Source organism: Lindgomyces ingoldianus (assembly GCF_010093535.1).
Source record: "Lindgomyces ingoldianus strain ATCC 200398 unplaced genomic scaffold BDR25scaffold_60, whole genome shotgun sequence".
In the NCBI taxonomy this organism is placed as follows: domain Eukaryota; kingdom Fungi; phylum Ascomycota; class Dothideomycetes; order Pleosporales; family Lindgomycetaceae; genus Lindgomyces; species Lindgomyces ingoldianus.
In genome coordinates, this window is record NW_022985221.1 from 108,403 (window position 1) to 131,444 (window position 23,042).

The following is a 23,042-nucleotide window of genomic DNA, read 5'->3' on the forward strand; positions in this document are numbered from 1 at the left end:
TTCACTCATTCACGTTTCTCCTATCGATAAGGCCCATAATTGTCATCAATTCCGCGGCATTTCCGATCAGCGCTCACGTGCCCGCCTTAACCCTCGCCCAGGTCCACTTCAGCCTTGGCGCCCTCTCGCTCATCAATTTATCGCACCCAGCATATTGCGGCTCATTTAGCCTGGTCATCCGAACAACATGGCCTCACTGCAATCCTCAACCTCAAACATCTCTCTGTCCTCCGCTTCTAACACCCAGATAATGTGCAGTCTCCCACCTCGGATGAGCTGCCATTGTTCTCCTCACACATGCGGAGAATTTCTATTGATCCCCTTGGGATGACATCCCCCAGGAGCGCGACTTTTACGGCCGCAAAGAGGAGAAGGGGACCTTGGTATACTTCGAGACCGAGACTTTTGGCGACGATCTTTGTGTTTGGCCTTTTGTATTTGTATCTCAATTTTGGCGGGACTCCTGTCTTGATACCAGAGGATTCGTACCAGACGTTGGCGGATGATTCTTTAAGGGATATTTTGAATTCTACGCTTGGGGTATGTATGCAGAAATTCCGGTTGAAAAGACTTGTACTCCCTTCCACACTTCTGCGTCATATTCCTTTATCGCAAAGTCATCGGGTATCATAGGCCCCCCCCCCAAAGACCAAAAGATGAATGTTATTCTTGCTTATAACTCTTTCACTTCGTTGCCTGCCCCTTTCGTCCCCAGTCTAACATCTCCCAAGTTCCAAAAAATATTGGTGTTAAATCTTCCCTTCCGGACTGACCGCCGCGATGCTATAACACTGGCGGCCGCAACAAGCAACATCCAGCTTGATTTCGTTGACGGTGTGACCGGAGACAGCATCCGCCAGAGCGCTTACCCTCCTCCTGAAGAAAATATAAAACTACCAGTAGGGATAAGAGGTAGTTGGCGAACCCACATGAATGCACTGCAAAGGTAGTCCCCCCAAACTTTTTACCAATTACCCTTCTAGGCATGGACTAATGCGCGAGTAGAGTTGTCGAACAAAATCTTACCACAGCATTGATATTAGAGGACGACGTGGACTGGGACGTGCGAGTCCGTCAAAACATGCAACGATTCGCCCTAGCATCACGCTTTCTATCAGAAAACAAAGACGTCCTCTCTTCGTCCCCCCAATACCGCCTCGAAAGCCGCCCCAACCCCGAGACGCCAGAAACTGCCTTCCACATCCTCTCGGAAAATGGCATCACCGAGAAACTCCCCTCATTGCCTCTATCCTCCGCGTACCGAAAACCCCTCCGCTATCCGCGCCCCCATCCAAACGGCCCAACTTCTCCCTACGGCGACCCAGCAGAATGGGACGTCCTTTGGATTGGTCACTGTGGAGCAGGATTTCCCCGCTACTCGACTTCGTCGAAGAAAACGGACGTCACCACTTCCAACGTGCTCCTCACTCTACCAAATGACAAGACAGTCCCGATACCCAAATACCTCAAAGCCCATCCCTTCCAAGGCGACAATGATCCACTCGCGGCTGCTTACCCACCCCACACCCGGATCTACCACCGTGCTAGCGGCGGTGAACTCTGCACCGTTGGATACGCCGTCAGCCAGCGGGGCGCACGACGCCTCCTTCATCAATTTGGCGTGAAGAACTGGAACGGGATTTTCGACTCCGAGCTCGGGAAGTGGTGTGCAGGGGAAGATTCCGCACCCTCTTCCGCCAACATTGCTAAAGAGACGAAGTCTCAAACTCCTCTTCTTCATCGATCAGGGAAGGTGAAGGCGAGGGAAAGAGTGTGTCTCGCGAGTCAACCTCCAATTTTCGCACACCATCATCCAATGGATGGGGAGAGTGATATTGGGGGTTTAGGAGGGGGGTATGCGACTAAGTATGAGACTAAGTATTTGAGGTATAGTGTAAGGATGAATTTGGAGAGGATCGTGAGGGGGGAGAAGGAGCTTGTGGATCAGTGGCCGGATGAATGAGGCGGGAGGGGAGTGGATGTCACAGAGCGAGGGGGCTCGATCGAAGAAGAAAAATCTGCATTGCCTGTTTCAATGGCTGAGGTAGATGTATACTCAATTTTGGTTTATTCTGCTTACCTCGTTTCATCGACATCTATGCAGACGTCAAGTTCTATGGCAATTTCCCCACAACTGAAGCAGTTAAGCAGACATCTCTAGATTCCTTTACCATACTGTGGTACGCCGAGACTAAGCCTATCCTCTGTTCACTTAGTGTACTATGGCAATCAGTACATTTCCCTTGAAGTTTCCTAGGAACTCTCTTGAGAGCGTGAAAAGCGGTTGCTTATATTCTAAGCCTACTAGGGAAAGCCTAGTGCACTAGAGACGCTAATCTCTGTTGCAGCCAATCTACTCAGACTACCAAGCCCACAAAAGTACGGCAGAGAGCAGCCCTTCTAGTAATATCCTAAGGACTTCATAACTTTTGAAAGCCGTTAGTAGGAAGGTTATGGAGGCTGCTAAAATCCCATACTTCCCATCGTCTTAGTGTATCTAACTCTAGCTAATAGATAAGCAGACCAGAATCTGATGGTCGAGCCTGCCAAGTCACTAGCGGGATAGCGTTATTCTTAATTCCTTACTCAATCACTTTTTGTCTTAAACCCTTATTCTCTCGTTGCATATTCCCTAATGACTAAGCCTGATTATGCACCTGTGTACGATGCCGAGCAAACATGATCGTACCCTGAGTAGCCCCGAGTCACCACGAGTTGCCCTGGGTTGCCTCAAGCCGGACTGAGCTACCTTACATGCGCCCAAGGTAACTCATATGAGCAATTCTCATATCTAGTCAGTAAACCTTGTGCTGGGCCCAATTTAGCCATAGGATCTTCTCTGCGGCACTTAAGTCCATCGGATTCTTGTTTCTCTCCAGTTTCCCTCGTGGCACGAAGAAACAGACGGCGAGGCCGATGTGTTGCAAGACGAACCGAATCCAGAGTTCATTATCAAAGGGGACTATCTATTCATATATGGCTGTGTAACGCTTTTCATCAGCGGAAAGGGGATTATTTAATGAGATGACACCTGGACACCGATATAGGTAGACTGAGCTCCAAGGGCACAACCCATAGCACATCTCTAATTAGTATGCAGCAGTTCCCGATCCGTGCTGCTGCAAAATACTCGTGGGTATAACAACCACCATGCCACGCCCTTTGCCAGCCAAGGAGGTGATTGCCGACCTGGCCGTGGCCGCTGCCTCTGTCGCAGCTGCAGCCGCCCTTGAAGCCGCCGATCCGACTGCCGCCCTGCCCACCATAGCATAGTACCGCGCGACAGCCAAAAGTCCTATGGCGCTGCCGGCGGCCTGGTCTCTCAACTCCTTAGCCTTCTGCGTGGCCATTCCCAGCGACCCTGGCAGCTTCGCCGTGGCTTCCCTCAGCCATTGCAGGGCCTACGAGTTTGCGACGCCTGGAGGCACCGCTTGGATGCCTTGAGCCTCGAGCTGTTCGAGGACGCCTGTCCCGCGGACTAGGACTGCTTGATCGAGAGCCTGTCGAAATTCTGGGGCGTGAGCCTCAACCTCGTACAGGATTTCGGCTTCGGCTTGCTCGTAGGCCACGCTTGTTTCCATGATGTTATTGGCCAAATCGATTGCTGGTTCCGCCTTGTCTAGAAAAGAGTCAGCGGTGGAATCAACTAAGTTAGTTCAAATATATCACATGAGCTTCGCTGCAAGAAGCACTTTCTGGCGAGGGACTTGCGTCTTTCCAAGCCCAGAAAATATCTCGTAAATGGTGGAATTTTGGAGACTTACTCCTTGCTTCTGCGGCTATTCGTGGATCTAGAGCACGGAGTCTATTCAAGGTTTCATACATAGCTGAAACTGTACTTTATCTTTAAACCCTTTAATTGTTGTATCACCAGTAAGAGACCTCACAGTATTGAAAAACTGTTGCCGGTGATTAAAGAGTACGTTTCCCTGCATTTGTTAGCACTTGACTCAAAGTTAAAAGAAAGCGGGAGAAAACGCATGCGTGAGACTCACGTTGGCTGTTACCTCTTTAACGAATCCATTACTCGAAGTGGACTCCACTAGAGCGGACCATACAGTATTCGCATGGATGTCGTGGAGCGCACTTCCGTTGGTGAGCTTCTGCAGTAGTTCGCCATGTAGAGCATTGAACGTTTCTACAGTCTCAACCAGACTAGGATCTTTACCACTGTTGTCTGTGAGCGTGATAGGATTGTTGGCCGCATATATGTATAGGTGTTGGAATAGTGCTCTGATCCTGGTTTCGAGCTTTTCCCTTTTCTTGCCCGTATCCTCTGGCGACTCGCCCTGTGGAGGGGGACCTTTGCTCTGTTGCAGTTTCTGTTGATAAGATCCGGGAGTGAGCAAGACAGCCGGATCGCAGCTCGTCCAGACTCCAAGCCATGACGCGTAGTACCTGTTCTTGTGGTATCCAAGACCAGATTACTCGTCCCGTTCGTTCATGCAGAACCTGTATCGCTTTGGAGTCTCAGTTTGGTTGCGGACGGCTTGATAGGATGTCGAGCCGTGCGGATAGTATTCTTCGTACGAGATGATGCGGGAGTCCTTGTCGAGCTCCAGCGAGGAGCTGCCGATGTGGTTGTCCATTTGAAATCGAAGTAGTTGTTCTGGGCCTGTATCTTTCCCCAGAGTGCGAGTTTCGACCGTGGAGACCCGCTTGTCCCCCATCTGAACGTTAAGAGTGGGTCTCTCTACGATGGAACTGGAGTCTTGTGAAGAAAACTCGCGGTTGATTTCAATGCTCCCAAGATAGATGCGGTCTCTGATGACTCTTGATTGCGTATTTTCAGTGGACATGCTCTCGGTAACCCTTCGTATACGAGTCCCGGACGAGTCATATATGTAGTAGGTTGTCTCGGGAGTGCCGTTGTTGACGACTTGGTTCGAGCTTGCTGATAGTTGGTCCCTGTGATTCCATTGCATTCGCACATGTGGCATGGATATCATGTTACCTCGACCGTCATAACTATAGTTCGAGATCTTCCCATGTACTTCAGTCGAGGTGAGACGGTTACTAGACTGGCCTAGGTCAAACTGACTCTTGGTATCGTACTTGTAGGTGCGGGTCCACCCGTTGGAGCGAGCGCCGGAATGAGCGAGCTTCTGGATAGCACCAATTTCATTGTATTCGAACCGCTGTGTGTAGTTGCCCATAGCATTGCCATCACCAGGGCTGCTGAGTCGGGATTGAAAAGAGTTGTCCCACTCTGCAGGTGTTGTGGCATTCGTGACGCCGTTGGTCTGACCAAGATGCTCCCGTCCAGAGGCTTCAATCAGGCGGTATAGCGCATCATATTTGCAGGCGCAGGTAGGCCTGACAACATCATTTCTGAAGTATGCCGTCTGCTGGGCGTCATCTCGAATGTGTGTGATGTTTCCAACAGCGTCGTAAGTGTATGTGAGATCCTGCAGAACGGTGGATCCAGTAGAAGAATCAGACCACACAGTATATATCTGGCGGAGACGAAAAGTTTGAGCGTCGTATTTGAGCTTCGTTGTGGAACCGTTGCCATATTTAATCTCCTCGATGTTCCCTTTGGCATCGCGCTTCACTGCAGTGGCGAACTTTTGCCATGAGCGCTCGTCATCGCCCATAACTCCGCGCACATTGCCCATGATTTGTTCAACTTGGCCGGCAATATTGTACTTATAGGCCATTTCAGTATTATCCAGATATGTACACATGATGGGGCGCTTCGCCGAGTCGTAAGCAGTCTTTGAGATGTATTCTCCAGGCTCGAGGGCGGGATTTGATGACCAGTCCAGGGTGTCTTTGTAGTTCTGTAAAATCTAACGTCGACTCAAGAGTATGTTTTCCTTAAAATCACAGTTTTCTGTGGTTAGGACTCCCGACTGATCCTTAAGTTTCCAAACCTTGCCAAGTAGATTGCGCTCGCGCGCCTGAGGGGCGACTTCTCCATGCTCTTTCTGTACGAGCAGTTTCTCCGACTGGTCGGGCGATACATTCCGGTCTTGAGGCCACGTCTCGACATGTCTCCGGGCAGGGTCATAGACTTCTCGACATCGGATATAACGTCCGTTCCAGGAGAACAGTGGCATGCCAGAGACATCGTAAAGCATCCAGCGCCTGCCGGCGTCCATTGTTGCTTGTCTTAGTGAGCGCCATGTAGATCATACGTCGTTTGATGAACAGTTCTTCCTGTGGCATCGTACCCGGCGGTTTCGTTGCCAGCAATGTCGAATACGGCACTGACGTTAACTAGTTGTCCTTGGCCAAGGTCGCGTTGAACTAGAATATGCCTTTGGAGCGAGTCAAAATGGATGACGAGTGGGGTGTTGGAATGTCCTTCAGCACCTCGTGCCGCCTCTAATGCTTCGAAGCCCAAGCGACCACTCATGCATTCGTCATACCACGAGGGAAGAAACTCGGAACGGTCAAGTGATCTGAAATAACTGCCGACGTCTGGATCACGGCGAGGATCCGACGAGAGGACGTTGTCGTTTGCATCAAAATTTGACTGTGACCATGCATTAGGGTAGACAACCTTCCCAAAGGTGTAATCGGGCTTAAGAATTGCTATCTGTCGGCCAAGGGCATCATACATATATGTTGACGAGACGCCCACTCGCCTATTTGATGTAAACTGGTGGGTGTCATCGAAGAATGGTTCCCATTGGGAGACTGGCAGGCTTCGTTCGTTGTAAACCGTCTAGCCAGTGCCTACCCAGCGCGGAGCGGTGGAGCTGTCATCAGGTTCGGCTTGGGTCTTGGTCTGAACACTACGGTAAAGCCCATCCATATAGTTGAACGTAACAGATAGTCTGGGCTCTTCGTTGGGTTGTTGTTGCTCGGTGATCCATGCGATGGTGCAAGAGTATACTGGCAGCTTGAGTTCCGCATCGCGAATGAATCTTGCGGGATCGTATATCACATGAGTTGAGGCATTTTGCAAAATTTTGAGGCCGGGTGCTCCTCTTGGACCGGCAAAAAACTCCTCAATATCACGTTGAGTTAGGTCTGCCTGAAACCCGTTCAAATTCTCGTCTAGATTCTGACCTGGCTTACCCAATCATTGATTTCGGCCCCGTTCGTCCTGAAAATGGACCTCTTCAGTCAAGGCTATATAGTTCTGCTATCAGACGTGTTGGTTCTTCTCCTAGACACCTTCCTCTTCTTGCGCAAGTGGCATCATCTTCTCCAAACACCACAATGGCGGACAGCCAAAGCAGCATCACCATCAAAGCCTTGTCTGTTGATGACAATAAGATGCTTAAGGGCTCCCAGGAAATAACTTTGCCAGGTTATGCATGACCTTCTCTTCTTCAAATCCCAAATAGAGCGGAAATTCCTCACAACAAACGCAGACTATAGGTACACATACGGTAACACCAACTGTGGATTCACATGTGGGGTGCCACATCTTATGTTGATCGTCACGAAGATTGTCTTCGATGACAATGTCAGATGGCTGGCTGGCTGCCATTATTCTTCACATGATCAAGCACCCACCGCGTCTGCTCCTCAAAATTTTTGAGCTCTTGGCCTTCTAACGTCTTCAGACCATTTTCTTGTAGACCGGAAAAGAGAGCCACAGCCTCATCAAAGAACTCGTGGGTGGTATAGCTGGTATCGTCTACTCTGCCTTTTAAGTCATCCCAAAAGTCCCTTATATCGTTATAGCTACCCTCATCTTAGTGGCTTTCAAGAACCTCTTCAACAGAGAAATGATATAGGCAAGAGGTTTTTAAGTCAGCGTGGTCTTCCTAATCTCTAGAGCAGTCTTCAGTGTCCATATACTACTAGTAAAGTGCAGGCCGGGTTTTATACCTCTTAATTCAAATCAAGCAGTCACGAAGAGGCAGGATGTCTCTGTTCCAAGAAGTGGAGGCAAAATCCGCAACGTTGCTTAACATTTTTCCTTGAGGGTATCTTAGCACCCTATCTAAGAGAGGGTTTTGGCCGGCAGTTTTATGTTCGTAACTGTAAACCTGGATGGACTGCTGCACTTAACACTCCACTAGGCGTCGCTCATCTTCCAGCATCTCTTCGTAGGCCGGTGGTAGTTTCAGCATGATTTCGCCGTTGTAGTTAAGAAGCCGTGGTGCTCTTGCTCAGAGAATGAGAGGCCCCACCCAGCAAGACTGCCAGTCAATGACACTGGAAATTTTCCCCTTATGAATGAACAGGTTACCAGTGTGAAGGTCGTGATGCTATAGCATTAGTGCGAGTAGTTCAGGTTGTTCTGGAAGTAATTGAGCAATAACACTAAGATACTTTTCAAGCAGGTTAATATGGGCTTGCGGGCAGCTCTGGCCCTCAGAGGCGCCCCATCGCTCCATAGTTGGCAGTAAAGCTTCAGCATAGCGACGTAGCCAAGCAATCTCGCGGTGTCCAATCGCTTCCACGTATTCGCGCGCACTAGTCCCTTCAGTGAATGTCAATTCCCTTGTTAGGTCATCATAATGGAAGCTGATATACATGGTCCGCGATCAATAGCCATGTTTGCCCTCTGTTTCTCCCAGAACTCCCTCTCAACTGTGGGACCAATGACGAACCTTTTTGCTACGTCTGTCCTCAAGTTTTCCATAACGCTAGCAGTGACTTGTGCGGTCTCACACCCAGGAAAGCTGTCCTTCTTATAGTAGAGCGCACCATGTCTACGCAGTTTCATTAGAAGCGTCGTTATAGAGAACTGGTGGGTCAGTGCGGCTTCATACCTGTTTAATGGTGTGGAGAGAAACTTCTGGTTAATGGTGACAAGCTCAGTTACAATTGCCAATTGATCTTTTAGATCCATTGTATCCCAAACCTCCGATAGTTGAGTGCCTCAGGCTTCCTCCATGATGATATATTCCGATTCAACTGGATTATCGGCGGTAGCACAGTAAGCCAGAACCTTGGGTACAGGTATGTCAAGGATCGAATGTGCCTGCATGCATAATTATACACCGGGGACTGGACGGGAGCGGTTGACTGACAAAGTCCATTGTAGCGACTTCTAAAGCGTTCGTGTACTTTGGAGGGCCTGAGTTGGGATGAGGGATGCGAGCCATCAGGACCAATCCATCGTCCATCTGGAGCCAGAAGACTTTGTTGAAATTTCCTTCGCCTATTTTAATCATAGAGACCCACTTCTAGGACCCTGCGATATCCACGGCAACCTTCTGAAGTTCGGAAATATTGAATGCGCGATAGCGTTCGCGCAATTGTTCTTCCTCTCCCTAAAGCCATCTTCCGGAAGTGTAGTGAAAGAAAGTAGTCATGTAGTTCATCTTGCTGCGCGAGTGCCATGGTCCACACTCGTGCGCTGGACGATTGCAGAAGGTAGAGAAAGAGCGCCCAGTGATCGGTGTGATGGGTAGGCGTAAACAGCAAGGGAGGGAGAAAGGTCGTAGGAGGAGAAGGCCAAGAACGGACATAGAAGCGGTTGAAAGACTGGAGATAGAAAGAGCTTGTGGTCATGAAGCGAGCTTACGCTCGTGCCGCAACTGACCCTGCTGCGCGTAGCCCGCGTCCCGCTAACGCAACAGAGGGCCTGCCTGTCTTGAATCAGTGTGATTTACTCCCTATCGACGTACCTGAGTTACAGTAATGCGCAAAGCGGAAACTTTTGGCGCTCACCTCCGTACGCCTCCTTTAACAATTATTTCGTACGGAGGTACTCACTGGTTGGTTCAAACTCGCGGCGCGGATGTTGTTGGCTTTCACGTAGGCCTTTGAAACACTCCTGGCGTTCGCTTGGTGGCCTTGCTTCTTTTACGAAATACGCTCATCCTCTCGTTTTCTAAGCAGCGTCTCATTCTGCTAAGCGCTAGAATTCGAATACATACCATGCGTCGATTCCATCCCACAGAGGGTAGAATGACGCCTACCATGATCATCTATAAATCTTCCTAGATTCCCTTATTTTAAAGATCAGATTTTCAGACTGCAAGCATCTACACGATGCGACGTACAACTACCGTGCAGACAGGGGAGCTGACCTTGGGGACGGAAAATTCGAGATCATCATTCAGGCCAACAAGAACGCAGAGAACAAGGCTGTTCGTGACGCTGCCAATAAGGACAGCCATGCTATTCACGCGAAGGCCGTGGTCGACCCTGCCAATGATCCTCAAGGGTCGAAGGCAGATGAGGACCTCATTGCGGACTGGGAGGCCAGGAAGAATTAACGCTTTCAATGTAGAGCACTAGTACTCTCGTAGCATGTTAGCTTGGGTGATCAGAATAGAAATGTGTAACTAGATCTATACTGGTTCTATTCTTGCGAACTGGAGAGAAGAGCCATTCTCTACAGAAAAACATCCAATCCGAGATTTTATATTGTGGAAGAGAGGCAAGTCCAATCTGGCTGCCAAGCGCAAGCTGTACAAAAAGAATATGGTGGTAAGTTATTGCGTACCGGCCGGAAAGAAGTGCGAATCTTTCACAGAGTTCCTCACTCGTACCCACCTTGGGACGAACACGTCTAGCTCTACGGTCTCAATGTCCGGCCTTTGTGAGCAGTATGGAGCCATGATGCTAGGTGACCATGAGAACAATAAGGAAATATCATGAATTTAGCCAAAGCAGGTTCAATGATAGAACTCTCAAGTGAGATGCGTTGTGAACGATCATGTTATCCCTCCTACGTCGCCGTGTCGAGAAATTCATGGTTTCTTCCCGACGGGGCTAGGAGCTAAGCTAAAGGGCTGGCATTCGAGCCCTTCCTCTTCAGACAAGGATTCCAGCAGCAGGTCCCAAAACTGGTCCCCTATCGGCACCACATTCATCGATGTATAATTGCTCTCTCGCTTGGTGGGCTCTATATCTATCAGTAACTTACATACATATCCTGTTAATGACATTGTGACCATTACTCACATGGAACCTCAACACGTAGCAACAAGTTACTGTTTTCAGACTTGTCTGCAGACTTGATTCTCGAAGCAATGCAACTCAGCAATCCTCTGCAATCCTCTGTATTTCTTCTCTTGTCTTTGTTTTCAGTAATACATTATTAAGAATTTTAATGCAGTTTGTCCTTTTGACTTGGGCGTGCATGCCAAGGGCTTGGTAGTGCAAGCCGTGCGCAGAACTTCCAGCTATTGGTCGAAATTCTGACTGCAACCAGCTTTTTATAAGGCACAATAACACTTCTCTGTCTTACTAAAATCTGGACAGGGGGGCCATTCAGCGAAGGCTTGAGAAATTATGTCGCACGTGACGCTCTGCCACATGTGAATGTGGATCCTTGAGCCGAACTAGTAACATATTTGGGACTAGCGCATCTTTGTTCACTATATCCACCTCCGGATCTCTCGCTCCTCAGATATTACTCAACTTACCTTGTTTTTGGCTCACCGCATGATTGACTCCTCGCATTTTGCGATAAATTCATGTTCCCGTTCGAACTTTGGTGGAACATTCGCTGTGATTACTCATAATATATTGCTGTTCATAAAGGTTTTTATCAACATGGAGTTCTTAAAATTCTTTTCTTTTCTTTTCTTTTGATTTCCGCTCTGCAGACAATATTTTGGGTTTAAACTCAGTAACATGGATCCGGATTAAACATGAAATTAACTCGCAATCTACTATCGCTATCAATTAAGGACGAACCAAGATCATACTGAGCGGACAATAACAAGGTAACAGTGTTAAGTGGCGCTATCGAGTAGAGTGAAAATAGGTATAAGAGAGGCGACAAGAATGGATCTAAGGACCATTGTACCCTTCAACAGTTTACTAATATCCTCTCAACACATCAACACTCATTTTCGAACTCACAATGCTCTAAAACTCTTGAACTTGTTATTTCCAACCTTGGGTAATAACTTATTGGATCTGGTTACTTACTACGACAGCATGGTCTTCGCTGTCCCCATTAGCGGACGACATTCCTCCAAATATATCTCCGAAAATTCTCAATCTCACGATAATCTATCCTCTAAATGAGGCATCACCTCAGCACAATGCCGCTTGGTGGGAAAGATTCTAAGAACAATTGCTAGAGGAATGGGCGCCTAGTGAGTGTGATGGTTCTCTCGTCATATCGTATATCCATTGACACTACATCTTTTGTTAGTTGCCGGCGGAAATTGAGTAAGTGACAAAGTATTGCACCTTCTACCGTTCCTCTTTGTTTCTCATCGGTATTCTAGAGAAAATCAAGTCAGATGAACGTAAGTCATCTGCTCCCTACTTTATCGCAATATGCATTATATAGTGGAACTAAGGTCACCAGAAAATGCTAAACCAATACCAAGTTAGAACTATAGAACCATCCATTCCAGAACCATCCCACTGAACTCAGACATGAATTTAAATCCATGAAGAAACCAGGAGAGGGTATAATTCACGATGAATATGCATGAAGTATTCAAATGAGTCCATTTCCGGGATGATATCACGAATGCTCCAAAGTGCGTAAGGCTTTAAATTACCTAATCGCATATGACTTTGAGATAGAGCATAGAATGACTATGATCTGAAGGAGCTTGAATAGAAGGGATAAGTAAAGGGACCGAGTTACTATTCCCCCGGTAGATTCTAAACTCTTTTTGTTATTTTAATTTTCGGGTCTTTGAGCGTGAGTTGACGTATATGATGGCTTATAGGGATGATGTAAATTTAATATGAGTTCTAGAATAAGTTATAGGGAAATACTTGAGGAGAGAGAAATACACAATCAAAATCTAAACAAAGGATTTAAAAATTACAGGTCGCGTGAAAGTCACTAATTGCTTGTGGTGACTGATGAGGCTGCATTTCCGCACCACGATAAAATCGAAGTTAGAGTTCAAGTATGTTGTCGCCCCTGTTGACACTATTCGCGAAAGAAAAGCTTGTGCGGCGCTATTAGGACCCTTGCGCGCTAGCTTAGCTCCTAGAGTGATCATGTGACATGTGATGGAGTTTGCCGGCCAGCTCCATCACGCACTCACGGAGCTTTATTGCCACCTACTACTCTGGAGGGTAGGAGGGACATTATTAGCTTCAATCAATTCACTTTCTTTCGCGTTCTTGCTATATGGCCCGTACGCTATTAATTTTACATACCAAACAGTAGTAGCTGTGTTGCTAATCAAGCAAGCTAGGCAAAAAGAGCGCACGTGGCCTATATCCGCGGCTCCACCTTTAATCCGCCTAGCAAAGAATGCCTTTTGAGTAGAAATATTTGATTTGGGTAAGTATATAAGTTAGATAGCGTTACCAATTTCTTAAAACTATCCCAGCATAAAGACAAGATGGCCGAGTGGTTATGGCGTGTGACTCAAGCGAAAGCTTACCTCTTTCGGAGGTGTATTCTCATGGGCTTTGCCCGCGTGGGTTCGAATCCCACTCTTGTCATACTTGGTAATTTTCATTTACCATTTTTTACAATTTTTTTTTTACAGCTTTGCAGCCTCTTACGGAAACGGAAACCAGCCAACATTAATTAGCACCGCCGCTGATTTGCCCGAAACAGTCCTCAGTAAGCCTTGAATCTTTGATGAATAAATTGCTTTAAGAACTGCATAAGATCATCAGGTTTAGTAGGTGTTACAGCGTTGTCGGAAGTTGTGCACAATTTTTGAGTTCAGGGTTTGGAAGTTCGCAGTGTGGTTCGTTTCCCTACTTGCAGTCCAAGTTTCATTTGTATCGTAGGCATGGTTGCAAACTTATGACTTCGTTAAGTTAGCTTCCTAATGCCCGACACCCTGAGCTTGATCTCTCCGACAGGCAGCGGCTGAGGCTGGCCAAATTCGAGAGGTGTCGGGTCGTATCAGTCGAGGAAGTCATTCTGGCCAAGAACAACAACTAAAAGCACTGCGTGCGATATAATCACATGAACATATAAATGGTGCGAGAATTGTCCCGCACCGAGCACACCCTTCCAGGCTGGCGCACACTGACACCACGTCTTTAACATTAGGTATGTTCTCCAGGTCAAGCTCCTCTTCGTCTGGCTCTACTTAAAAATCACTGCATATCTTAGCCATAATAAGTAACCTTTGTGCGTATGTAGTCTACGACAGGATTTTCTTAACTTGGTTGTTTTCTCTGCTTGGGTGACTTTATATTCTGTAGATAACTTGCGTGTGAGCACCATTGAACGCGGTGGAATCTCTTTAGGATGTGATTTAACTTCTTGGGGGTCCCACCCCTCCCACTTGGATGTTGAAACACAATACACGGTAGAGCTACACGAGCGTGATTCACTTGTGATGGCAAAGATTGAATGATTATAGAACACAACATGAGCGCTCTGGATTGATTGATGTGAGTACTAAAAATTTAAAATCAGACTCATATTGTGCTCTTTTAAAACACTGATACTGAACAGAGATGCACGGGAGGTATTAAACTGTGGTCTTCTGGCGGTGAGTATTTTGCATGTATTTGGCGCACCTCAATGCTTCGGCCTGAGGTTATACCTTTCATTCTGCCTTCGATTATATGCTTCATGCTTTACGGTCGCCTCGCCATCTTCGTAGCGGCTTGGTGCCTGTCCAGCAGAGGGAACCGCCGCACCTGACTCCTATGGCAATGGTTCGCAAATCTCTTGAAGACTCAACCTAGCATCGTGCGTAAGCATCCATCTTCCGTTCAAGCCCTTTTCATATGGGTGCTTATTGATCCACGATATCCACTTGTCGATAACTTTGTCGAAATGCTCTACTGGACCTTCAAACCACTCACGGTGGTGTTTAAGCTGACTCCTCGTCCTACATGTAACACAACTTATTTGCCTTCGCCATCCTTTGAGTTCCGTGTGTATGAGCTTTTCGACCCTTTTGGCATGAGGTATCTGAAAATCCCGAGTAATCGGATCATAGCAATATGTACGCTGACACCCGGCATTCCATTCTTTCAACCTTTGGCTCAAGCTACTTCCAGTGGTTCCTATTTTTCGGATACTGGTATTGCTCTTGTGTAAAAATGCGTATATGTAACCATCTTTTTCTTCGGTTGACGTCAGCATATTCCACACGACCTCCTGGATGGCATGGCTAACATCTTTATTTTTCCAACATTCCGGTTGCCACTCCTCGACACCTGAAATCGGGTATGAGTCATTACGTTTAAGCGTTGGTCTCGGAATAGAGAGTTGAGAATAACTAGTCTCGCTTGAGTCGGATGTCGGATCACGCTTAGGTTTGACTGGAACCGAAATTGCCTTCACCCAGTCATAGAATTCTTCGGCACCAATGGTTGGAAATCCTAAGTCCTGCGAGCCGGACTGGGCTTCTGACCACCGTTTCAGAAATCCCTTAAGCGTTCCCAATCTCTCTTTGTCTGTAGTTTCATAGCAATGGTACCAGCATTTTCTCGCCAGTAGAATAGATTCGATATCTTTAACGAAGTCGTCAAATCTTCCTTGTGTAACGTGCTCTCGAAGATTGCGTAGCGTTAAGGAATGATCTTCTAGGGGTTTATTTGCTTTAGAAACCCAACGGGGCTTTTTGAGGCATCTAGCATGCGGCGGTCTTACTTTCAATGCCACGCATCGCCTATCATCGTCTTTGAGCCTATCCAGGAACGTGTAGGGGATTATCTGGTCCAGTATATTATTTCTTGCGGTTTTTTTTGACTCCATTGTAGCTGAGTCCGCCGTAGTTTTAGGCTTATTGTGGACGGTTTCTACTTGTTCAGCCTCTTTATTATTTAGTTCCGCGTTCTCCTTCTTCACCATCTCCTGGACTTGCAGATTATTTGTATCATCGAAAGGATCCTCTTTAATAGCTTGGCCGCTATATACTGAGGATTCTGTATTGCTTTCAATTTGGGTTTCGTTCGCCGCGTTCTGCAGGAGTGGTTCTGTGGTTTCTTCAAGAAGGGCATTCGCACCTAATTCAAACAATCAAACTCAGTTTTAGCAATTTCCTTGAAAGGCTATGAAAATCTGGCACATACTGTTCGGGTGGAGCGTAGCCTGGTCTAGGAATGTCAACCTCCTAGCCCCTGGAAAGTAACTTCCTCGTCTAGTTTCGGTGCTATTGCCATCATCTAGTTCCTCGCCATTAAGATATTGCGCCCTACTTCTTGCTGCTACTGTACGAGATCTCACATTCCATGGTGATTCCTCTTCTTGGTGTCTTCCGCCGTCGGGAAAGACTGTTTTGCTTGGTGGGGTCAATGGTGTATTCCCGTCAGAATATTCTTCTGACGAGGATGAGGTGCCACTTTCGGGGGTTGGCAATAGCATAGGTGACGAAAAATCCTGGACGGCATGTCTGAAAGCTTGGGAATTTCTGTTTATTGAGGCTTCTGGGGTATTGGGAACCTGTTGCTCAATAGGACCAATAAAAGCAGGAACCTCCTCCCTTTGCCCTTGAACTGTTGTTTCTAGGTTGTCCAAGGGAATTGGATTTTCGGCGAAAGGAGGCCGAGAGCCATTATTTGGATGAACATTGTCGCTTGTCGATGGCTCTGAATCGTTCGAACGGTCATGTTCAAGTTTGGACGTGGGTATGCTTCTCGCTTGATGGAAGAAGCGCCTGTATAGCAGAAGAGTGACGACTCTGAAAAGGATGTATAGAACAACGGTAGGCATTTTCTCACTGATATTTCAAATCTCGTAGAGATAGCCTACGGGATGAAGATATGAATATATAATATATCCTACGGACCGACGCTCGAAAGATGCAGCAAGGACCTATACCCCTGCATCAGCCCTGGTGTGTTCTATGTAGGAGACGTAGCATGGATCCGATGCGTCTTTATTAATTGGACAAGATACGAGCGGGGCGTGCGTTAGATTTATTTGTCGTACTTGTGGAAGACCAACGTCCAAATGCTACGTCTAAAGCTGGCTGAAAGGTAGCGTATACTACTTCACAGGTTTTAAACTATACGATCATGTCTCCTGAGCCGTCCGAAAGAAGGGTGGAGGTTGGAAAGCAGGTAGATAGCTGGAGGCTGGACATTGGGGAGGCTGGATGCCAAGGACTACGCCGCATTTTATTTTAGCAACTGCACCTGCTAATAATGGACAACTGCGCCGGCGTCAAGGATTCATAGATAGGCTGAGAGGAAGAGGAAGGAAGAAAGGGTAGAAAGGACCGGGTCAAAGATTGTGGGGTCATAGCTGATGGTTGGTACAGACCAAAAATCGGTGCGGGGCTGAATGAAATCGCTAGGTGAACTGAGAACGCGGAAATATATGCTCAGGCCAAGGGTGCAATGCCTTGAAGAACTCAGTACGAGTGACCAAGCTCACAGAAGTCATTAATTCCATGTTCAAATGACACAAAGGTGTTGAGGTATGCTGCGTTTTTCTCAGTGGCTTTGACGTCCAGGATCTGGATGCAGATACTAGCCACTGTCACAGATTTACAAGAGGACGGACATTACAAGGAATCATTGCGCCATACGAGGTCAGGTTTCAAGATAAGGATTAGATGTACTGAGGGTGTAAGATTCGGAATTGTACGAAACTTGCAGCCGTAGCGGGGATTAATCGACGTATCTCGTCCAGTGCCAGCACCTCGCATTCCGTTTCGATGGGTACGAGGATGTCCAGCGCAGCGAAGCACAAAAGAAAATTGCGGAGAAGACCTCGCGCATTGTCTTCTGGTATATTCGGCATCAGCGTACTGTTGATCTGCGGCGAAGGCAAAGAGCACTCAAGCGGCTGCAGGAAGAGATAGTAAAGGAGGGAAACGACCTGTCTATACTGGATTGGCAATCTGGGGGGCTGTTTCCTAGCTAATCTGAGTGTTTGGCCGTCTCTCCCGAAGATTTTCTTGAGGCTGAGAATATTGTCACTTCGCTAGGTTGCCGTAACTAATAAAGGATTAAAGATCTAAACTGCACGCATCCGAGATACTAATGGCAGCCTTGTGTCCTCGCTCAACTCTCATTGGGAATCGGATCAAAATACAGAACTTGGTATTCATATTCATAGATGGTATGAAAATATAACCTCTTTACGCGATACGATCCTAAGGACTGAGCATATTTGCCCGAAACTCCTGTCGCAAAGAGAGAGTTGATCTATACCATAAAGTAAAGTCGAAATCTTAGCTTTATTGCGCTCACGGGTGCCACTTAGGAGGTATAGGTGTAAAATGTAGTCCCTTCCACGTTCTCCCACATGGGTCTTTCCCAAATATAGTTGGAGAGATGGAAGCAAGTAGGGAAGACCCACGAAGTTAGTTTAACAAACGGTCGCCCCAAGTCAGTGATTTCTTTCTCCTTACATCATCCCGATGATGCTTCCACATATTCAAGTCCCACGCCTACAGACTTCGTTGAAGGCCTTGGGCTAACTAACACTTATCACTCACATCAATCAGACAAATGCCTATCCACTGCAAGTATAAATATCGGGATGGATTTATGGAAAGCTTTGTTATATACTTTTAAATGTACTACCCCGTAGAATAGTAATGAGGAACAGCCTATGAATATAACAACCGAATCCTATCATCTTGCTCTTCTACATTCCTACCCTCCCCCCCCTCTCTCTCTCCCCCACCGACCCCTCTTATAGTCCCTAGCTCAATTTCTTCCAGTTCCGCCCTTGCTCCCTTCCTCACAATCTCATACCCGCCCACTTTTAAACTTTCGCCCGTAAGACTAAACACATGCCTAGATTCCACTAAATGCGGCACATCATTCTCTTTACCCTCCCACGGCCCCACGCCCCTCCCCTCAGCCGCCATACGCCGAAGCTGGAACGCCGACCCATCCACCCACTCTAACCTCTTGTATTCCCCCTTCCCTGTCCGCTTCTGCCACCTTGCCACCACCCCCGGAAGCATTAAATTGGTCAAAATTATCACCGCCCCTAATCCCAGCGTAAGTCCCAGTCCCCGGACCGGAAATGGCGTGTGTGCCACGCTCCTCGACTTAACCTTCTCACACAGCAACCTCATCTCAGGGCCCCGGGGCGCGTCCGCATATCGCAATGTACTGGTGCCTTGACCTAAGCTTACTTTGTTAGGCTGCGCGAATCTGAGCGCGGAGCGCTGAATGGCTGCTAAGCTTGTGTTCATCCAGTTTTGGACTTCGATTTGCCATTGGTTAGAAGGTAGAGGGGCGAAAATTCCGAAATCGAAACCTTCGTCCTAGAAGTATTCATTTGTGACTAGGTTCTCGCGGCCGACGAAGCCGAGTTGGAAGTTTAGTTGGACGGTCCATAGGGCGGTCCAGAGGAGGGTGTCGACGGCCTTTTGGTTGGGGCTGAGGGCGAGAGGAGAGACGGTCTGCTGGTTGGTGTCGTTGGTGGCGTTAAAAGCGTATAATCCATCTACTTTCAAACACCGTCCTATTCCTTTCCCTTTCGCGTCATCAACGCAGAATTGGTACTGTTCGGTACAACCTAGGAAACTTAGCACGTGTGTTGCATGGCAGACGTTGGGGATGACACCCTTGTAGGTGTGGATGGTCAAAGAGCAGTTTTGCGAGGTGAACTAGGGATCAGTGACGTTGGCGCGGAAAGCGACGCGGTTGAGAAGCGCAAGGACTAGGGTGTCAGCGGTTGGGATTTTGAGCGCGGGGATTGGGTTGAAGGGTACGGCCGTGTCGGGTCGGGGGACTGTTAAGGATGTGACCCAACTACGGTTGTGTTAGTCAGGTTCGGTTGGTTATTTTTAAGGACGAGAGGGGGCTTAGGTTGGAAGAGAAAGGGGGAGATAGAGATAGGGCTAAAAAGGAAAGAAGAATGAGAAAAGGAGTGGTCAAACGGAACGCTTGTTACCTGTGGAAAAGGAGAACTGTGGCCAATGTGAAGGTCTAGAAGGGAGGATTCGACACCAAGGGAACCAACTCACTTAAGACTATATGGCTGATAGCCCACGTCTGAAAAGGCATTGCTAATCATATATGTATACGGTTCCATTCTCATTCCTGGAAATTTTTACCCCTTCTAATGTGTCCCTGGAGGATATATCTCAGCATGCGCAAGATCTCCAGTCGCATTTAGCTAGTCATCCGAATACCGCTCTCCATCAAGCGGCACACAAGTCACCACTTTCCGAAAAGAAAACCCATCTTTGGAGTGGGTGTTGATGCCAACATGTTCGTCGGAGCGCAGGAACTCCGTATCCAATGTGATAGCTTTCTTTTTGCAAACACGGTCATCCGGATATGGACATTGAACTCTCGTGCTCACATTATATGGTAGCGTAGTCCGGATATATGCCCCACAGGTTGTGGAATTCTCGGCATACTGGCCGTAGCAGGATTTAGCATAAGTCGCGCTTCGTCGTGTACCATGGCGCGCCATCAAGATAGCGGCGTTCGCGGCGTAAAAGTCCGCATCAGAGGTCAGATTGGACAGCGAGGGGGTGGCCATAATGCCACAGGAAGCGGGGCGCGCGAGCACTTGGTTGCTGCTATGGCAATAAGATTGGAGTACAGGCCTGCTGATGTGAAGGATGCTGCGCTATGTATGAAAGCTAGGAGTAATAGGAAGGAGGAGAGGCGATAGGCCTCAAAGCGGGCACCTTTATGCGCAAAGGCAACTTTAAAGAGGGAGTTGATGAATGTTGCCTCGCCCTCGGTGTTACGGAGAAGCTGGAACTGGTGGTACATATCGTCTTGGGGCTTTGGGGAGGCGTGGATTTGGTGCATGATGAAGCCGAGAGTGCCCCATAGGTGACCCCCGGAGAGTTTGACGAAGAGCGCCATGAAGGCCACCAGCACCAGGCCCCATTGGCTTGGGAGAGTGAGGGTTGAGCCATGGATGGCGGAATGGTCTAGGAGAGTTTGTAAGTCAATGAAGATACAAGCTTGTGGAGTGAAAGGGTGATGGAAATACGTACCCCAGTTTATCCAGAACTCACACCAGATGAGATCACATCCATCCCACCACATTTTTACAAAATTCAGACTGTCTCTTTCTCAGCCTCAGGTCGGTTAGTATGCCTAGTTGAGGAAGCTCGTAAGGCTGAAGAAAGGCTTGTCAACTAAGTCACTATTCTGTCAAGGGTCACGAGAAGAGGGGCAACCATCAAACACTACGTAGATCCGTAGACAGATAAACGAGCATCAAAGTTAGGGTCTGCATCTTGCAATGTTCAGCTGCGGAGTTGAATTTGGCCGGATTATTCCATTGAGACGGATTTGGGCTGTACTGTATGGTCCTCGCCAACCGAACACTCCATTGTTGGGCAACAAAAAAAAAAAAAAAACCAATCTGACTCCGTTGTGTCATCCATATGTGAGTTGGAAAGTCCAACCGAGTCATGTACTCGTAAGATATTTTCATGTCGCTCCTTGAGCAGTATTGAAGGATTTCGGCTGTCAGCGGAGGATTCGGTCAAGTTTTGAAGATGAGATGATTAATGAAGTGTTTCTTCTTAGACAGGAAGGAGCACTCAGGGGATGAGAGACAATGGGCGAATTTAATTGGATCACTCTTGACTTCCGAGCGGCTATCTTGGAGTAGGTAGTTTGAAATATACTTTATGTGGGTATTGGAAAGATAAATTGGGTTATGTCATTGTGTTTGCCCTGCACAATATTAGCTTACGGTTTGGCCACAAGAGAGCAGATGCGACCACTAGGACAAGGCTGCCAGATACTGAGACTATCCGAGCTCGGAGCAAGTGGTTGTCGAGGCATCAAAGAGGCTGTGGCATATTTCTGCTTCAAAACATGGTACACACTCTGCAAATCGTGAATCGCTCCTTTGCGGCGTCGCAATGAACCTGCCAATATACTTCTTGGCTCCTTTATCCAAGGGAGGAGCCTAAGAAGGTTCGCTGCACCGCCCATCGGCGAAGAGCCAAGATCAAAATAACTTGCGGTCACACCCTAGATCGGGGGACTCGCGATCCACTCTGTCCAAGGGAACGGTCATATCAAGAAGGATTTGAGCCGTACTGTTTCTTTTCACCCAACTTCTATTCCCTCTAGGGCGTTGATGACCTCCTCACCGATTCCCCCCTTTTCAGAGACCATTTTCGAGACTTGGGCAAGCAAGGTCCTCTTCATTCCGCCTCTTGGCGGTATCCACACACCCGAATTGGCGAGCAACTCCCGCTGTGTCAGAGCACTGGTGCTTGATGTTGGGGCGGTGCCTCCAGTGGCTGAGTTCATCGAATTGGGAATGCCAGGCGGGGTGAGGTGAGAGGGAGGGTCGATGGTTCGCATTCCAACGATTCGAGCACCGGTGGACGATGAAGGAGAGGCGGTGCACGCGAGAGCAAGCACAGTATCTGCAACCGCCAGCTCCTCTTTGCAGGGGTCGAAGACGATGTTCTCTCCTACGGCCATGGCCACAACGATGACCGGCGGCTTGTTGACGACATTGCTGCCACTTTGTTTACAATTTGGATAGAGAGGGATCGCGGCTGCCCAATCGTCATCGAACAGCGGGTCTTCATCCTTCTCGGACTTCAGCGCTGGGAGTCGGGTGGTGAGGAGGGCGAGATGCGTTGTCATGGACAGAAGGGCAAGGGGGTAGGACAGCGGAGGAGAGAGGAGAAGTATCTGATAGAGAGTTAGTATGTGGTAAGGGTGGTGAATTGGGAAATGGCGCACATCAATGTACAGCTTCCAGTGGAAGCGCCGGTTGATATAGAGGCTGTGCGTGAGCTGTCCATCTGCAACCAGCGTCTCATGTAGCATTGAGCCCAGAAATACAGGCAGGGGGTCGTCGTCGCGGAAGCCTGGGACCTCAATGCTCAGCTCTACCCACGCATTCTGGCCGCCGGCACCGGCATCATCCTCGTCGTCGCCGTCGAGCATGCTCACATCGCCGGGGGAAATCGTGGGCGGGCTTTCCCGACGCCCGAGTGGGGAATGGCATTGCGACTTCTCGACCTCGGCCTTGACGCCGACCAGAGCCTCGAGCCCGTCTTCGAGGGCGATTCTCGCGCTGCCGTTTGCGGTGGGCAGGACGTCATATTCGGCGCGCATCGACCGGAAGTCCCTGGGGCCTTTGGAGTGGTCGAGGCGGATGGGCGGCGTCTGCGACAGCGTCGAGCGCAGGTACGAGAGCTCCGCTGGGGACAGATGCACCTGGAGACTCTGTGAGGGAGCCATTGCTGGGCCGGCGACTTGGGCGGTTATCGGGTGGTGGAGGATGTCGACCTTTCTGTTTGTTGCCCGCGGGAAAGTTCAGGACGTGTTTCGCGCCATCGGCGGGTGCGCGAATCAGA

At 48.3% G+C, this 23,042-nt stretch overlaps 6 protein-coding genes and 1 non-coding gene across 7 annotated transcripts; 3 read left to right on the forward strand and 4 right to left on the reverse strand.

The window, feature by feature from the left end:
- The first annotated feature begins 148 nt into the window (after positions 1-148).
- BDR25DRAFT_337880 (uncharacterized protein) lies at positions 149-1,995 on the forward strand. Its single transcript, XM_033693231.1, has 3 exons — positions 149-540; positions 732-946; positions 1,006-1,995. Exons 1-3 carry the CDS (start codon positions 298-300, stop codon positions 1,961-1,963), a joined length of 1,416 nt encoding a protein of 471 aa, XP_033540175.1. The 5' UTR covers positions 149-297; the 3' UTR covers positions 1,964-1,995.
- A 5,429-nt stretch (positions 1,996-7,424) lies between these two features.
- On the reverse strand, positions 7,425-10,037 carry BDR25DRAFT_329731 (uncharacterized protein; the record flags this gene model as incomplete). The annotated part of the gene is made up of 10 exons (XM_033692476.1): positions 7,425-7,654; positions 7,817-7,906; positions 7,976-8,074; positions 8,123-8,174; positions 8,229-8,389; positions 8,443-8,621; positions 8,682-8,773; positions 8,828-8,893; positions 8,943-9,098; positions 9,921-10,037. 10 exons carry the CDS (start codon positions 10,035-10,037, stop codon positions 7,425-7,427), a joined length of 1,242 nt encoding a protein of 413 aa, XP_033540176.1.
- A 1,618-nt stretch (positions 10,038-11,655) lies between these two features.
- Positions 11,656-12,451, forward strand: BDR25DRAFT_362882 (uncharacterized protein; the record flags this gene model as incomplete). Its single annotated transcript, XM_033696641.1, has 7 exons — positions 11,656-11,773; positions 11,835-11,928; positions 11,978-12,052; positions 12,110-12,182; positions 12,240-12,294; positions 12,335-12,372; positions 12,422-12,451. The coding sequence occupies 7 exons, from the start codon at positions 11,656-11,658 to the stop codon at positions 12,449-12,451; spliced, it is 483 nt and encodes a 160-aa protein (XP_033540177.1).
- Positions 12,452-13,187: 736 nt separating this feature from the next.
- On the forward strand, positions 13,188-13,296 carry BDR25DRAFT_t50. The gene has a single exon. It is a non-coding gene; the product is annotated as a tRNA-Leu (tRNA).
- Positions 13,297-14,467: 1,171 nt separating this feature from the next.
- BDR25DRAFT_384633 (uncharacterized protein) lies at positions 14,468-16,483 on the reverse strand (the record flags this gene model as incomplete). The annotated part of the gene is made up of 2 exons (XM_033697889.1): positions 14,468-15,777; positions 15,844-16,483. 2 exons carry the CDS (start codon positions 16,481-16,483, stop codon positions 14,468-14,470), a joined length of 1,950 nt encoding a protein of 649 aa, XP_033540178.1.
- Positions 16,484-18,332: 1,849 nt separating this feature from the next.
- BDR25DRAFT_384635 (uncharacterized protein) lies at positions 18,333-19,277 on the reverse strand (the record flags this gene model as incomplete). The annotated part of the gene is made up of 2 exons (XM_033697890.1): positions 18,333-19,001; positions 19,023-19,277. Coding segments are annotated over 2 exons (924 nt in total), but the record flags the coding sequence as incomplete, so codon positions are not given.
- A 2,030-nt stretch (positions 19,278-21,307) lies between these two features.
- Positions 21,308-22,981, reverse strand: BDR25DRAFT_298125 (uncharacterized protein). The gene is made up of 2 exons (XM_033689049.1): positions 22,423-22,981; positions 21,308-22,371 (listed from the first exon to the last, which is right to left on the reverse strand). The coding sequence occupies exons 1-2, from the start codon at positions 22,924-22,926 to the stop codon at positions 21,772-21,774; spliced, it is 1,104 nt and encodes a 367-aa protein (XP_033540180.1). The 5' UTR covers positions 22,927-22,981; the 3' UTR covers positions 21,308-21,771.
- Between the last annotated feature and the right edge of the window lie 61 nt (positions 22,982-23,042).

Coding starts and splice junctions, on each gene's coding strand:
- BDR25DRAFT_337880 (XM_033693231.1), top strand. CDS start 298: ATGCGGAGAATTTCTATTGATCCCCTTGGGATGACATCCCCCAGGAGC. Junction 541..731: donor TTTTGAATTCTACGCTTGGG/GTATGTATGCAG, acceptor ACATCTCCCAAG/TTCCAAAAAATATTGGTGTT. Junction 947..1,005: donor CACATGAATGCACTGCAAAG/GTAGTCCCCCCA, acceptor ATGCGCGAGTAG/AGTTGTCGAACAAAATCTTA.
- BDR25DRAFT_298125 (XM_033689049.1), bottom strand. CDS start 22,926: ATGGCTCCCTCACAGAGTCTCCAGGTGCATCTGTCCCCAGCGGAGCTC. Junction 22,372..22,422: donor ACTGGAAGCTGTACATTGAT/GTGCGCCATTTC, acceptor ACTCTCTATCAG/ATACTTCTCCTCTCTCCTCC.